We start from the raw sequence: 15,142 nt of genomic DNA on the forward strand, positions 1-15,142 counted from the left end.
GTTTGTTGTTTGAGACAGGGTTTCTCTGTGTAGCCCTGCCTGTCCTAGAAACTCACTCTGTAGATCAAGCTGGCCTCAAACTCAAAGAGATTCATTTGCTTCTGCCTCCTGAGTGCTGGGACTAAAAATATGTGACACAATCGTCCAAATATTTATTTATTAACCCACTTTATTTATTTATTTATTTATTTTTGGGCAGAGTCTCAGCTGGGCAATGGTGGTGCATGCTTTTAATCCTAGTACTTGGGAGGCAGAGGCAAGCAGATCTTTTAAGTTTAAGACCAGCCTGGTCTATACCAAGAGTTCCAGAATACCCAGGGCTACACACAGGAAAACCCTGTCTTCAAAAACCCTAAAACAAACAAACAAACAAACAAACAAAACAACAACAAACCCCCTCCCCCCCCCACAAAAAATAACCCAGAGTCTCATTCTGTAGCTCAGGCTGGCCTGGAACTAACTATATAGTCCAGGTTGGCCTAATCTTATGGGCAGTCCTGCTCTAGCTTTCCAAATGTGGAAATTTCAGGGATAACCCACTATATCTGAGTGAAGGCTGTGGTGTTGTCATTGTTTGAAACAGGCACACCCTATATTAGATGTTGGAAGAGTAATTAATTAGATTACAGGTGTTGGCTGGTCCTAGTGACACATGCCTTTAATTTCAGCACCCAGGGAGGCAAGTAGATATTTATGAGTTTGATGCCAGCTGGGACTGCACAATGAAACCCTGTCTTAAAAAAAATAAATATAGCTGGATATGGTGGAGCATGCCTTTATTCCCAGCAACCAGGAGTTAAAGACAGGTGAAATCTCAGTAAGTTCAAGGTGTAAGATCTTGCTTTATAGTCCAAGATAACTTCCAACTTGTGGTCCTTCTGCCTCAGACTTTTGATTCCTGTGGTTACAAATGTATGCCCCTGTACCTAAGTTTTTATTTTTCAAGGAGAAAACTTAGCCATCCTAAGTTTTTATTTTTGAAGGAGAGTAGAGTCAAGATAGGCCTTATATAGCCTTGATTTCACTATGTAGTCAAAAGACGATCTGCTTCTGCCTGCTAAATGCTGGGATTTGTACAGGTTTGAGCCATGATGTCTGACAGCTTTACTAAATTTTAAAGAAAAAAAATCTCTATAACATATATTTGTATGCAAATGTTTTTATGTAATACAATGCTTTATATATTATAAACAATGAAAACGTCTTTTAAATTTTTATTTACCGTGTGTGTGTGTGTGTGTGTGATGTATTTGAATGAATGAAAGCAAGCACATTGAGGCCAGGGTATCTTTTAGGTCAAGGTTTTCATCTTCCAAGTGTGTGATCTAAAACTCTAATTTAGGTTATCAGGTTTGTATGGTAAGCATTTTTAGCCACTAATCCATCTTACCCTCTGAAACACACCCACACAGCTTTAAAATCTTGACAGATTTTATAAAGTGTGGTTATAAATGGAAATGGGGCATAGCAACAGCAGGACTTAGGTCTTTATAAGTCACATGTCTATTAGAATGAGATGCTTCATTCACGTAACATTTTGAGATGAATACTAACTTCTATTTTTTACTCAACTTTCTCTGTGGCAGACTGATTTCCGATTCTACTGGATGCATTCAAAGTTACCAGAAGAAGAAGGACTTGGAGAGAAAACTAAGATTAATCCTGTAAGGCTGTTGTTACAATTAGAGTTCTTTTTTGTTGTTATTGTTTGTTGTTGAGACAAGGTTTCATATGGCCCAAGCTGGCCTTGAGCTGGCTATGTTATGGTCTTGGACCCTGGTCTTCCTGCCTCAGCTTCCCAAATGTTGGGATTACAGGCATGAACCACAATTCCTTCCCTTCCCTTTTCTTCTCCTTTCCCTTCCTCTCCCCTCCCTCCCTCCCTGTCTTCCTTCCTTCCTTTCTTTTTTTTTTCACTATGTAGACCAAGTCAGTCTCAAACTCACAGAGATCCACCTGCCTCTGACTCCTGGGTTCTAAAACTAAAGATGTGCACAACCACGCCTGATCTAAAATTATTTTGTGATTTTATGAATATAGGTATTTTTCCTACCTACATATTTGTACCGCTTGAGTGCCTGGTGCTCACAGAGACCAGAAGAAGGCATCAGGTCTTCTTAAACTGGCTGGGAGCTACCGTGTGGGTGTTAGGAATCAAAGCCAGGTCCTCTGGAAGAGTAGCCAATGCTATTAGCCACTGAACCATCTCCCCAGCCCCAGAGCCACCACTCTTCATTGATGACTTTATGCTTTGAGGCAGCATATGATAATAGTAAAATGGAAAGACTATGAGTTTAATAGTCATCCGGACTTGAATTCTGTTTGTGTAAGGGCTACTACTGCTAGTGTAAGGGCCAGAGGTGTGACTCTGTACAGGACTTGTCTAGCACGTGTAAAGCCCTAGTTTAATCCCAGCACCATTAAAAATAACAATGTAATTATTAGAATAATAGCTTCACTTGCTTTAGCCTCGCTTGCAAATGGCATTAATAAACTAGGAGAGGTAAGATAGACACGTCTGAGAAGGAATTAGGCATTAGCCCGAACAATAGTAATAGAGTGAGATCCCAACTTTAAAAATAAAGGATAATATCAAGAGTTACTATAAGACCATAGTTAGATCGTAGTTACTGTAAGATCATAGCTTAATCCTTGTGTGGGACACTTAGTAAAAGGCTGTGTGGTGTAGTAATTGAATCCGGAGTCTCCGGCATGCTCAACAAACATTCTACCACTGAGCTGTACCTTTGTTCTGCGACAAGACTTTTCTTGGGGAGATACAACACACATCTACTCATCCCAGATATGGAACCCATGATAGATGAAAGTACGATACCACTAAAGTCCAGCATGGTGAACAGTGGGTTCTATTGGAGTCACTTAGAGGAATATGCTGAGGCGTGCCTACAGGAGCAAAAACGAATGAAAGACAGCTGCATCACCAAGCCTAGGGGTGCTGCTCACAAAAGCTGATACCTGCAGGGGGCTCAACAGGTTGGAGAGTGTCCTTTCCAAATGACTTGGTCTAAACCCATTCCAGGCAGTGTAGCTGGTTTCTGCTTCTTTCAGGCAGCTGTCTGGTGTGTGAGTCTTCTTTGCAGCTTTGTTAGAGGGATGAGAGGGCTGTTCAGCTTTTATTGTTTACTCTGGCAGGGCAAGGTTAGTAAATCTGGTCAACTTAGGGACTTCCTGAAACTATTTAGTTATTTACTTTGCTGCTTCAGGAGCTTCCATGCAGGACGGAATGTCTCAATCTTGAGGAAACTATTTTTTTAATGTTTATTTCATTCATATGTATATATAATACATTCATATATATATATGAATATATATATAATACATTCATATATATATGTATATATATATATATATATACACACACACATGAGTGCTCTGTCTTCACACACATCAGAACAGAAAGTTAGATCCCATTACAGATAGTTGTGAGACACCATGTGGTTGCTGAGAATTGAACTCAGGTCCTCTGGAAGAACAGTCAGTGTTCTTAACCGCTGAGCCATCTCTCTAGCCCTTGAGGAAATTATTACACAGAACCCTGTTAGCTTTTTTTTTTTTTTTTTTAGATAGGGCCTCACTTTGTAGTCCAGGCTGGCTTAGAGCTTGGTATGAAACCAGACTAGCCTATATCTGTGACTAGTACCTGTGACTTAGTGAGACATACACTTCTGGACTTTTCAGAGTGGTGAGAGTGGTGGAAATGGTCCAAGCATTCGAATTTCTTTCTATTCCCTCCCTCTTTTATGAAGACAGGATTGAGAGCTTAGGTTGACCTTGACACGTGAAATTCATGGTTATTTTCCTGCCTCAGTGTCCTGAGTGCTGGGAAGGAAAACTTGATAAAGCTTTTCAATCACTAGAGCTGATATCATTTGAACATGTATGTACTAACTCTTTGTTCTAATTTATATTTCAGTTTAAGTTTGTGGGGCTAGAGAATTTCCCATGTACTCCTGAAAGCCTGTATAAGGTGCTGTCTATGGATTTTCCTTTTGAGGTAATGAAACCATTGTCTATTGTTCTGAATGATTATATGATCCAAGGTGACTTAAGAAATCCTTTGATTTTTCTGTGTCTAAGTATCAAAACAGGGCTGAAAATTAATTCTAAGGAAATATCATTACTGCCTTTCATACTTCACTCCTACTAAATAAGTCAGAACACCAGAATGGAATAGTCCCCAGTGCCCCTGAAAATCTGAAGCCCCAGAAGAGCCAAGAGTTTCTTTATCCTGGGTCATCACTGGGTGCCTTGGTGCCTGCCATAAGCACAAGAATCAGGCTCCTCGCTGCCTGCTGGCCTGGCTGTGAGTGAGGTCAGTGGGCGTTTGTGGCCAACTGACCCTAACTCACGTTTGCGCCTCTAATTCTCTTTTGGTCAAAGCACAAAGGGTTCCTGGGATAACCATGTTTACTGCTCAGTGGCGTGATGGTAGGGCCAATCCACTTATTCTGTCCATACTTGCCACATGTTGGCATTGAAAAATCTTCTGTCTCCAGGAAATCCTGAGTCTGGGGTAGTCTTTTATCCTCGAAACCTACAGTCACTATCTTGGCTTAACAAGCAGAGTTTTCTTTGCCCAGCATCGCTTTTAAAATTCTGCCCTGTCACAGTCAAGTTTTTGCTTGAAGTGTATTTAATTTTGTAAAGGATAACAGCTTCCTAGATAAGGAAATGACAAAGATTAAGTTGCTTCATTTCTGGGAGTCACTTAAGAAGGTGGTAAGAACACCATCTTTATTTATAACCCTTATATCCCAGTGGCAAGAAATGCTTTTAGGGGTGAGTCAGTGAATCACAGAAGAGAAAGTATGAGGCCGTAGGAGGTTTTCCGGTTTAGAAAAACTGAGTTTCCTAGAATATGGCTCTGAACAGTCAGGGGGTGGGGTCTGTTTAGGCAGCAATAGTAGCGTGGGAAGCAGGGTCTTTGAACAGGACTGTTCCTGGGCTCAGTCTGGTGCCTTGGTGGCAATGCCTGGATCTCTTGCTTTCATCCATATGATGAGCTTAGCTTTACTATTGAGACTTTTGGGTAATAGAAGTGTTCAGAATGTGGGCACAGAAGACATGGACTCAGGTTGAATTTCTGCTTCATGCTTTCATTTTTATGGAGGTGCCTACACCTTTCTATGGTGAGAAACCCCATCTTTCAAATACCTCTGGGTAGGTGGAAAAGTAAAACAATAAGTAGGAAAGCATTCTGCAAACAGAACAGTGTTATTTTATATTTTCATTATTAGATCTTCTCTCCTCCCAACCCTTCTTCTTTTGGGTAAGTTTTCGTTATGTAGCTCAGTCTGGTTGATCTTGAGATCTTTCCTGCTTCAGCATGCAGGGTCCTGGAATTAGAGGTATATACCACCATTTCTAGTCCCAGCCATTTCTTTATTTGAATAAACTGAATATAAAATGCAAGGAGTCTTTTTCTACTGGCAGTGGCTTAGAATAAAAAAGGAAAAATTGGCTGGGCATGGTTGCACACTCCTTTAATCCCATCACTCAAAAGACAAAGGCTGGTGGATCTCTGAGTTCAAGGCCAGCCTGGTCTACATAGCAGGACAGACAGGCTACATAATTGCTTCCCCGCCCTCCCAAATAAATGGATAAGGACCCGCAAGAGCTACCTCTGTATGGCTGTCTTGGACATATGTGGCCCAGAGTCATTATGATTCCTTGTTTCTCTTCCTATAGGTAGATGGACTTCTCTTCTACCATAAACAGACTCACTATAGCCCTGGGAGTACTCCCTTGGTGGGCTGGCTGCGCCCCTACATGGTGTCAGATATTTTAGGTGTGGTTGTTCCATCTGGTCCACTTACCACCAAGCCAGAATATGCTGGGCACCAGCTCCAACAGATTATTGAGCACAAGAGGAGCCAGGAGGACATGAAGGAGAAACTCACACACAAGGCTTCTGAGAATGGGCACTATGAGCTGGAGCATCTGTCTACTCCCAAGATGAGGAGTCCTCCCCGAAGTCCTGAGAGCGGCATGGACAACTAAAGTGAACAACCCATGAAAGAGTGGGGAAGAGGACAGTAATGATAAGTGACCTTATTCAGAGTGTGCTTTCCAAACCCACACTGCCAAAACCAGCTTGACTCCTGTCTAGAATGTTGGCTCAGACTTTTGGGGGGTGGGCCTGTTTTGGATGGAGTTGGAATCCAAGTAGATTTGAATACCTCTTGCTGTGGTAAGTATACCCCAGGTCCACAATGTAAATATGTATGACACTTAAGAAAAGTTTGCTTGTGGTTATTAAGATTTATAAATCTCTTCCACTTTCCCCTTACCCCCTAGGATGCTTACAGCACGACTGTTCAAATCTTGGCACATTTCACTCTCTCTCTCTCTCTTTTTTCACTCAGACAGTCTGCTGAGTTTCCAGTTGCTGATGTTGGTTATGCCATTTTCTGAAAGGGCTTACCAGGAACTACAGTTCTTGGTATTTGAATATGTTCCTTCTTCTGAGAAAACAAGTGTGATTTTTCTTCTGTTTAGACCTTTCCAGAGATAAAATGCTAATGGGCTTTATTTACTTTAAGAAATGTTAGTGCCCCTATCAGGAGGTAAACCTTGTGCTAGGCCTCTGAGATGTAGGTTATAGAGGTAGAAAAGACCTTGAGGGGAGTGTCACCCAGTGAGAAGGTAAGCCCCACACTGAGTAGAGTGTGATGAAGTGATTGCTTTATTGCAGAAGAGTCCCCAGAGCTTGAGGGCAAAGGCAGAGCAGATTTCACAGCAGAGGATGGAGCTTGGCTGAGGCTATGGGAAAGGAACTTGTAGACTTTGCAGGCCAGGAAGAAAGCAGGTCCTCAAAGTGTTACATGATATGTAGCAGCACTCCCCTAGAGCAGGGTGGGATTTGATCTGGAATCAAGTCAGGTCAGCATGGCTCCAGTATCAAATAGGAGTGGAGAGTTAGAGGAGGCTAGAAGGCAAAGTGAGGCTTTACATTTTGTCCTAATGAAAAAGAATTAAGGAAAAGTCCGGGGCAAGAGGTCTTCAGCTCTCTGTGAACCAAAGCTCTTCATCTGCTATAAAAGTAGAAGATGGTGTTTAAAATTAACCAGTTAGTTTTTACTGTCTTCAGAAAGTCTATTCCAGGTCTTGTGGTCTCAGCCTGCAGCCCATACTGCTTTCTACGTTACTAGGACTTCTCTTATAGGAAAACTGACATCACTCTCTTCAACAGAAAGGGTGTCCTGTGGAAGAATTTTCAATGTGACATGTAATGGTCCCTTTGGGTTAACTAGCTTTGAGGACAGATCTGGCCAGTAGTGGTTAAGCCGAGCCTGGTTGCGCAGATCAGCACATCTAGTGGAACTCCCGAAGTATCTGCTTTTACAGGTATAAGCGGCTGTGATCAGACAGGGGAAGCTTTTACTCTCAACCAGTGATAGAGCCCACTGGCTACAGATTTAGGCTTTTGTCTCTATGAGCTCTTTTCAGTGTCTAGACCAGATTTGCAGTATGAATATGGTAGTGTTACTTATGTTAAGGGATATGTAGAAACATTAGATGTTCAGTTTCTGCCTTGAACTTGCTTTTCAGCCCAGGCAAAGCCTTGACTTTTCAATCCAGTCTCAGCCTTCCAAGTAGCTGGATTGCATGCCTTTGCCATAAGGCCCTGCCTGACTTGATTCCTAGTCTTCTGAACTGTTCAGTCTTCTTTTTAGCAACCAGCTTTATCAGTGTGGGGACTATGCATGTCAGTGTTAAGGCAACTTGGCAAGGCTTGGTTAAAAATAAGCCTGGGCTTTGGGTATGTGGCTTATGTTTATAATCCTTGTACTTACGAAGCTGAGACAGGAGGATTGCCATGAGTTTGAGCCCAACCTAGGCTTTGGTGTGAGACACTATCTCAAAAATAATCATAACTTAGTAAAACCCAAAATAAACCTGGAAGGATTACTTCTTCATGCTGAAGTCTGTGGCACGTGCTGATGCCAGGACCATTTGGATGTCCATGGTCCATGCTCTCGATAATTAAAGGACAAGCTACTTTTGCAAAGAGTACAGACTCACAGTTGAGAAAGAGGGACTGTAATAGAAGTTTTGGTTTCTTTAAAAACTCAGTTATGTTATGTGAATATGTTTTTGTTTTAATCCCAAGTGTGGGATTTTAGTTTGGGCTTTAGTTTGTCCATAGCTGATAATTGTCTTGTGTGGGGCGTGGTCATTGCCACTGGGTAATGGAGAGGGGTGTGGTCTAGGGCTCTCAGGATATAAATACGAGAGCCCAGAAAGAGAAGGTGTGGCATACAGTGATGGTGTGTGGCAAGTGGGAGTTTGGAGGGACCAGAGACAGTGTGGTGGCTTGGAGACAGACAGAGAGAAATGTTTCAACATAGTGGCTTTGAGGATACTGCTTGCTGGGTCTGCTGTTGACAGAGATAGAACCCATTGACCCTAAACAGCCAGGAGAATTAAAGGGGTCTGTGCTCTCTTTCCCCAAACCTTCTCTCTCTTATCTAGGGCTGGGTGTTGGAAGGGAGAGGCTTTAAGGAACCCCAATAAAATAGAGTTTAAAAGCAAATGCTACAAGGGACATAGAAAGCTTCTGTGATGTTCCTATCCCTATCCCACCCACCGTTTCTACAAAAAAGAAATTGCCTAGTCAGAAAGCCATTGAAGATTTTTTTTTCTGACACAGGGTTTCTCTGTCCAGCCCTATCTGTTCTGGACTTGCTTTGTAGACTAGGCTCTGCTTCTCTGAATGCTGGGATACAGGCGTGTGACACCCCACCTAGCAAAGAGAACTCTTAAAAATGTGATAAGGATGGTGAAGTGTAGCTCTTCAGAATTGCTGGCTTCTGATGTGGGTGCAGGTGGGGAAGGACTCAGTTTTCTTCAAGGGGCCTGACATTGGGAGTTTGACCATGCCCCACTGAGTATATGGACCACACAAATTAGGTGTGTGTGTTTTTTTTCCTTCCCCTTTTTTTGGGGAGGGAGGTCTTAAGGGGGGTGGGGTGACCCTAGGAGGACAGGGAGGTGTGGTTGCTCAGGGTTCATGATGTGAAATAATAAGAATATTGTGGAAAAAAGAGAGAGCCTTGGCCTATGGTGGAATGCATGCCTGTTATCCCAGCTTCTGGAAAGTAAAGGCAGTAAAATTTGCTATTCATAGTCAGCCTGTACTACAAGAGACCCTGTATCACAATCAAGAAATTCAGGATAACCGGGGGTAGTGGTGGTGCAGAGATAATTCAGTAATTAAGAGCACGGAGTTTGATTCCCAGCACTTACGTGACCGCTCATAAATACCTACAACCCCAGTTCCAGGGGATTATGTGTTCTCTTGTGTCCTCCACAGCCACCTGCATGCACATGGTATACATACAGATAGACAGCTGTACACATATACACATAAATAAATAAGTTGCTAAAGACATGGCTTAGCAACTAAGAGTATATGCATTGCTCTTACAGAGGATTGGAATTTGGTTGTCAGCACTCAAGTTGGGAATCACCTGAAACTCCAGGTGATCTACCACCCTCTTCTGGATTCACATGTACTATTCCACAGAGACATACATACATACACATAATTTTTAAAAATAATAAAAGTAAATCTTAATTATTTTATTTTATTTTATTTTATTTTTTTTGGTTTTTCAAGACAGGGTTTCTCTGTGTAGCCCTGGCTGTCCTGGACTCACATTGTAGACCAGGCCTCCAACTCACAGTGCCTCTACCTCCCTGAGTGCTGGGATTAAAGGTATACACCACCATGCCTGGCTAGGGAAAATAAATCTTTAAAACAAAAGATCCCACATATTTTGAAAAGAAATAATCTTCCTATCTACAAATTTCTTTACTAATAAAGAAATGAGTCAAGAGCTGATGTGATGGCCGCCAAAGCCTAAGGACTTGCGTTCCATCTCCAGACCTCACATGGTAGCAGAGAACCAGCTCCTATAGTGTTCTCTGACTTCCATATGTGTGCCATGACACATAGAACTTCCCTCCCCAAATATATGTATGTAATAAAAAATGAGTTGAAATGCTGGAAATTTTAAAAGCAGTTATGATCTTTTTGTTGTTGTTTCTTTGAGACAGGATCTTTATGTAGCCCTGGCTGTCCTGGAGCTCACTATATAGACCAGGCTGGTCTTGAACTTGCAGAGATCCACCTGCCTCTTCTGAGATTCAATGCATATACCACTATGCCAGTCTCAACCTTGGAATTTTTTGGTCCTCCTACCTTCACTCCTGAACTCTGCTACAAGGTTTCATGCAGTAGTGGAGATCAGAATTTAACTCTGGGCTATTGTACATGCTGGACAAGCATTCTATCAACTGTGGTATATACCCAGCTTTCCCTCTGTTAGTGCTAATTTTAAAATTGTATTGTAGTTTTTCTCTTAACCTGGCTAGCAACCAAATAATTGAGACTGGACTTTTATATTCATTTTAAAAGCTTTAGTGCATAAACAACAGAGCAGTATTAATCTATTTTAACCTTCTAAAGTAACCTGGCTATCTCCCAGGTGAAATGCCCGAGATACTTGCATTTTTTGGCTTTCTCTGCTCCAGTTGCTCACTCATGATATCTCCTGGACCTTTCTCTCTTCTCCTAGCTGGCAGGAAATCCAGCCCTATTCTCTCCCCTGGTCAGTCACGTGTTTGTTTGTTTTTTCAAGACAGGGTTTCTCTGTGTAGCCCTGGTTACCCTGGACTCTCTTTGTAGACTAAGCTGGCCTCTGCCTCCCAAGTGCTGGGATTAAAGGCATCCACAACCACTGCCCTGCTCAGTCATTGGCTCTTAAGTTTCTTTATTGACACATCAGGGAACAATTGGGGAGCACTATTTACACAACACTGAGAAAGGAGATTTTTAGAAGAACTGCAACCAGATATGGGGGCACAGAAATCAGCATGTGAGTCTTTATACGTGCACAGTAACATTATGCCTACACCCCTATCTACCCTTCATTTTTGGTGCAGGGGGATAAGAGTGAAACTTGGGTTCATCTCATATTGGGTCTACAGATGTGCACCAGCATGTTTGACCCTGGTGACGTTGTGTGTGCAGGTGTGCATGCCTGTGGAGGGCAGATGTCAATGTTGGTTATCTTCCTCAATGGGTCTCCATCTTATGTTTCAGATAGGAGGCTCTATATTGGTAATATGGGTCTTCTATATATATGCATGGAGGTATATGTGTAGCCATATTTGTGTGAATATACATACACAACCATTTTTATCTTGTATAAAATGAAACTTATGATTTACCTTTCTTACAGTATTATGGTGAGATTAGATGAATACAATTTATTTAATGTTTTAATTTCTACATAGTGAGACCCAGTCTCAAAAAAGATGGTAGTTTGGGGCCAGTGAGATAAGTGGCTGCCATCAAACCTGACCATCTGAGTTCTATCCCTAGAACCCGTGTTGTCTGCGAGAACTGGCTCCTGGTCCTTTCACATGCATGTTATGCACAGGCATGTGTGACACACACACACATTAAATAAATAAATACAATTAAAAATCTAAAACCAACCAAAAACACTGTAGTTAACCAGATGTGGTAACACACATGTCATTCCAGCACCAGAGAGGTAGACGCTAGAAGATCAGGAGTTCAGGGTTATTCTCAGCTAAATAGGGAGGTCTGAACTAGAGGAGACACAGCTCACAAGGCCAGCAACAACAAAACAAAAAACCAGACAGAACAGAAAAGGACTAACTATAGTTCAAGACAAACCTAGTAGTACATCCCAACCTGTGCCTGCAATCCTAGCACTTAGCTAGCCAAGGTAGAATTGCCTAAATTACAGCAGCCTGCGCTGCACAGTGAGGCCTTAGGTCAAAACAAATTACTACCCCCCCCCCACTGTCCCCTCCGGGGTGTGTGGGGGACAACAGAAAACCAAGTAAACAAAACTCTAGCCAGATAAGCATTTGTACTCTGGTTCTTCTAAGATTTTTTCCGAGAGCAAAGCTAGCCAAACAGGCACTTTGCACATGGTTTTTGTGTTTTGTTCATTTTCAAACATTGTCCCATTGAGCTGGTGATCCATTGGCAACAATTCTGCAATGTTCCTTTATTAAACTGCATGCCCCTCCCCCAACAGTTGCACCTCTGAAAGACCTCCGAGCCTTTTCTCATTCAGTTAAATTGCAGCCCCTGTTATTTTCCTTACCACACTGGTAGCCTGAGGAATAAAGCCTGGGTTCATCTCCGTAGGAACTTTGTGGCTGGCTATTTAGTTTGCTGACTGCAGATGCCCTAGGATCACTGGGCAAAAGAAGTGTAAAAGTAGTATAGGTAGTAGGTGAAAACAGTGTCCTGTTTCTAGTGATTTGTAGCATACTGCCATTTCCATTTCTTCATTGGCTTATGTAGTATTATTGAAAAAATTTACTAGCAGGGCTACTACTTCATCAGTCGTCCACTGACAACCTGCCTCATTTATTCACTGCTATATTAAATGTCAGGGACACTCTGTTTTATAGATCTGTATATTCTCTGGCTTCTATCACAGTGGACAGATGGACAGAAGACCCTTAGAATGCTGGATGTGGTGGAGCATGCCTTTAATCCCAGCATCTGGACAACCAGGGGTTTAAAGGTAGTTTTGTATCCATGGTTACAAAGTAAGTCTGAGGTCAGTCTGAGCTATATGAGACCCTATCTCAAAAAATCAAAACCAAAAGCTAGGCTTCTGTTGGTAGATACTTCTAATCCCAGCACTGAGGAGGCAGAGGCAGCCAGATTACTGTGAGTTCAAGGACAGCCGGTCTACAAAGTCTAAGGCAGCCAAGACTACACAGAGAAATCCTTTCTCAAAAAAACAAACAAAAAAAAAGCAAAAATTACAGAACCTGGCCTGGATGGCCATGCCTTTAATCCCAGCACACAGGAGGCAGAGGCAAGAAGATCTCCTGAGTTCTAGTTCAGCCTGATCTATAGAGTTCCAGAACAGCCAGGGCTACACAGACAAACCCTGACTCAAAACAACAAAGAAAAAGAAAAAGTACTTTAGGAATATTTAAAGCAGGAAACCATTGTAGCTTTATGATATTGATACAAATATTTACTATTACTGTTAATATTTAGATTATAAATTATTTTATAATCTAAAAAAAAAGGACTGTAGGATAACGAATCGTTTAAAACAAAAACGAACAAACAAAAACCCACCACTTTGATAGAGCCTATCCTTAGGTCACATAGTGGCTTAAAATGAAACCTGTCATACCCAATTAGACCTGCAGAACATTTGACTGGAGGACCACAACACCAAATCCCTAAATTCTAAATCTGTGTTTAATCTGTCTCAGCACTGTAGTCTGCTTTTTGCCTGGCTTGTCACTCTCAAAGTGAGCTCAAAGTTCTAGCCACGCTCTGGCAATTTGGAAAGATGATTTCTTTACCTCACATTGGCACACAAGAGTGGGGGCCTCTACCAGTCTGTGGTTTTGATTGCCTGCATCCTATACTTCATTATCCTGTTTTGTTGTGTTGTCTCCTCCCAACTCAATTTAGTTCTAGACACTTTATTAGGGAGAAAACATGTATTTGTTTAAATGACTTTCATTTGTTTATATTTTGGAGACAGGGTTTCACTATGTAACGCTGGCTGCCCTGGGTTATATAGACCAGGTTGGACTCAAGCTTAGACATCCACCTGACTCCCTCTACCTCCTGACTGCTGAGATGAAGTGTGTGCACCACCAATGCCCAGACTTAATCACTACTTAAGCACACACAAATAAAGCTATGCTGAGCCAAGATAGTGGTTACCCTTCAAAGCAGAAGAGGCTGGAAGGGGACAAAATAGGACTTTGTTAATGTCCTAGGGTTTCTTTTGCTGTGAAGAGACATCATGACCATGGCAACATTTAATTGGGGCTGGCTTATTGTTTCAGAAGTTTAATCCATTATAGTCACCTTTGGAAGTATGCTGACTGATATGGTACCAGAGAAGCTGAGAATTCTACATCTTGATCTGAAGGCAGCAGCAGGATACTGTGTGCCATACTGAATCTAGCTTGAGCATATTAAGAAACTTCAAAACCTGCCCCACAGAGACAAACTTCTAACAAGGCCACACCCACTGCAGCACAGCCACACCCTATGGGCCAAGTGTTCAAACACCGAAGTCAATGGGCGCCATTCCTATTCAAACCACCATAGTTAAGACGGGAAAAATCCTGTTTCTTTTTGAAAGATTTTATTTATTTAGTTTGTTTCCTTTTTGAGGTAGGTTTTCTAAGTGTAGCCCTGGCTGTCCAGGAACCTATTCTGTAGACTAAGCAGGCCTTGAAATCTGAGCTCCTCCTGCTTCCCCAGGTGCTGGGATCAGAGGTGTGGCCCACTCCTGGTTGTGGTGGCGCACACCTTTGATCCTAGCGCTCAGGAGGCAGGGGCAGGCGGAGCTCTTGAGTTTGAGGCCAGGGTGGACAACAAATCCAGTTCCAGGATAGCCAGGATTGTCACACTGTCACAGAGAGGAAAACCTGTCTCAAAAACCACAAAAAGGCGTGCACCAGTGCTGGAATAGGCTAGGAGAGAGTGTTGGATATCCTAGAACTGGAATTACAGATGGTTGTGAGCTGCCTGTTGTGGGTGCTGGGAACTAGTTCTCTGGAAGAGTAGCAAGTGCACTTAATTGCTGAGTCATCCTCTCCAGCTCCAAGTTCTATTTCTTGATTTGTTGGTTTCATTCAGCTTATACAAACTCATGTGGCTGTACATTTATATTTTATTTTCTGTGTCTAAATTATACATTAGTAAAAAAGTAAGCAAAATATATTAAAGTCTTCCTTTCAGCTCTGCTTTCTAGACTCCCAAGTTTTCCCCCTGAAGAGAAAGCCAGTGACCTTTCTTGTGTGTTCTTCCAAAGCTTTTCTATGTATAAATGAGCTTACAAGTGGATACTTTTTTATATAAATGACATGTTATACATACTTTTGAGTCTTGCATTTTAAAGATTTTTTCCTTTTTTAAAATTTATTTATTTTTTATTAATTACAGTTTATTTACTTTGTTTAAAGAAAGTTTTATCAGGGCTGGAGAGATGGCTCAGTGGTTAAGAGCGTTGTCTGCTCTTCCAAATGGACCCAGGTTTAATTCCCAGCACCCACATGGCAGCTCACAACTGCCTGT

At 42.0% G+C, this 15,142-nt stretch overlaps 1 protein-coding gene across 4 annotated transcripts in view; it reads left to right on the top strand.

The window, feature by feature from the left end:
- Positions 1-10,767, top strand: part of Snupn (snurportin 1) — a 33,611-nt gene extending 22,844 nt beyond the window's left edge. For 3 of the 4 annotated variants that reach the window (XM_060374423.1, XM_021633569.2, XM_021633570.2), the window contains exons 7-9: positions 1,587-1,664; positions 3,935-4,015; positions 5,710-10,767. In XM_060374423.1, the coding sequence (XP_060230406.1) occupies positions 1,587-1,664; positions 3,935-4,015; positions 5,710-6,021 (471 nt within the window). In that variant the 3' untranslated portion in view covers positions 6,022-10,767. The remainder of the gene's footprint in view (positions 1-1,586; positions 1,665-3,934; positions 4,016-5,709) is intronic. The other variant, XM_060374430.1, reaches the window with a different exon arrangement.
- Positions 10,768-15,142: the final 4,375 nt, after the last annotated feature.

This window comes from Meriones unguiculatus, chromosome 1 (assembly GCF_030254825.1).
Source record: "Meriones unguiculatus strain TT.TT164.6M chromosome 1, Bangor_MerUng_6.1, whole genome shotgun sequence".
Classification (NCBI taxonomy): Eukaryota; Metazoa; Chordata; class Mammalia; order Rodentia; family Muridae; genus Meriones; species Meriones unguiculatus.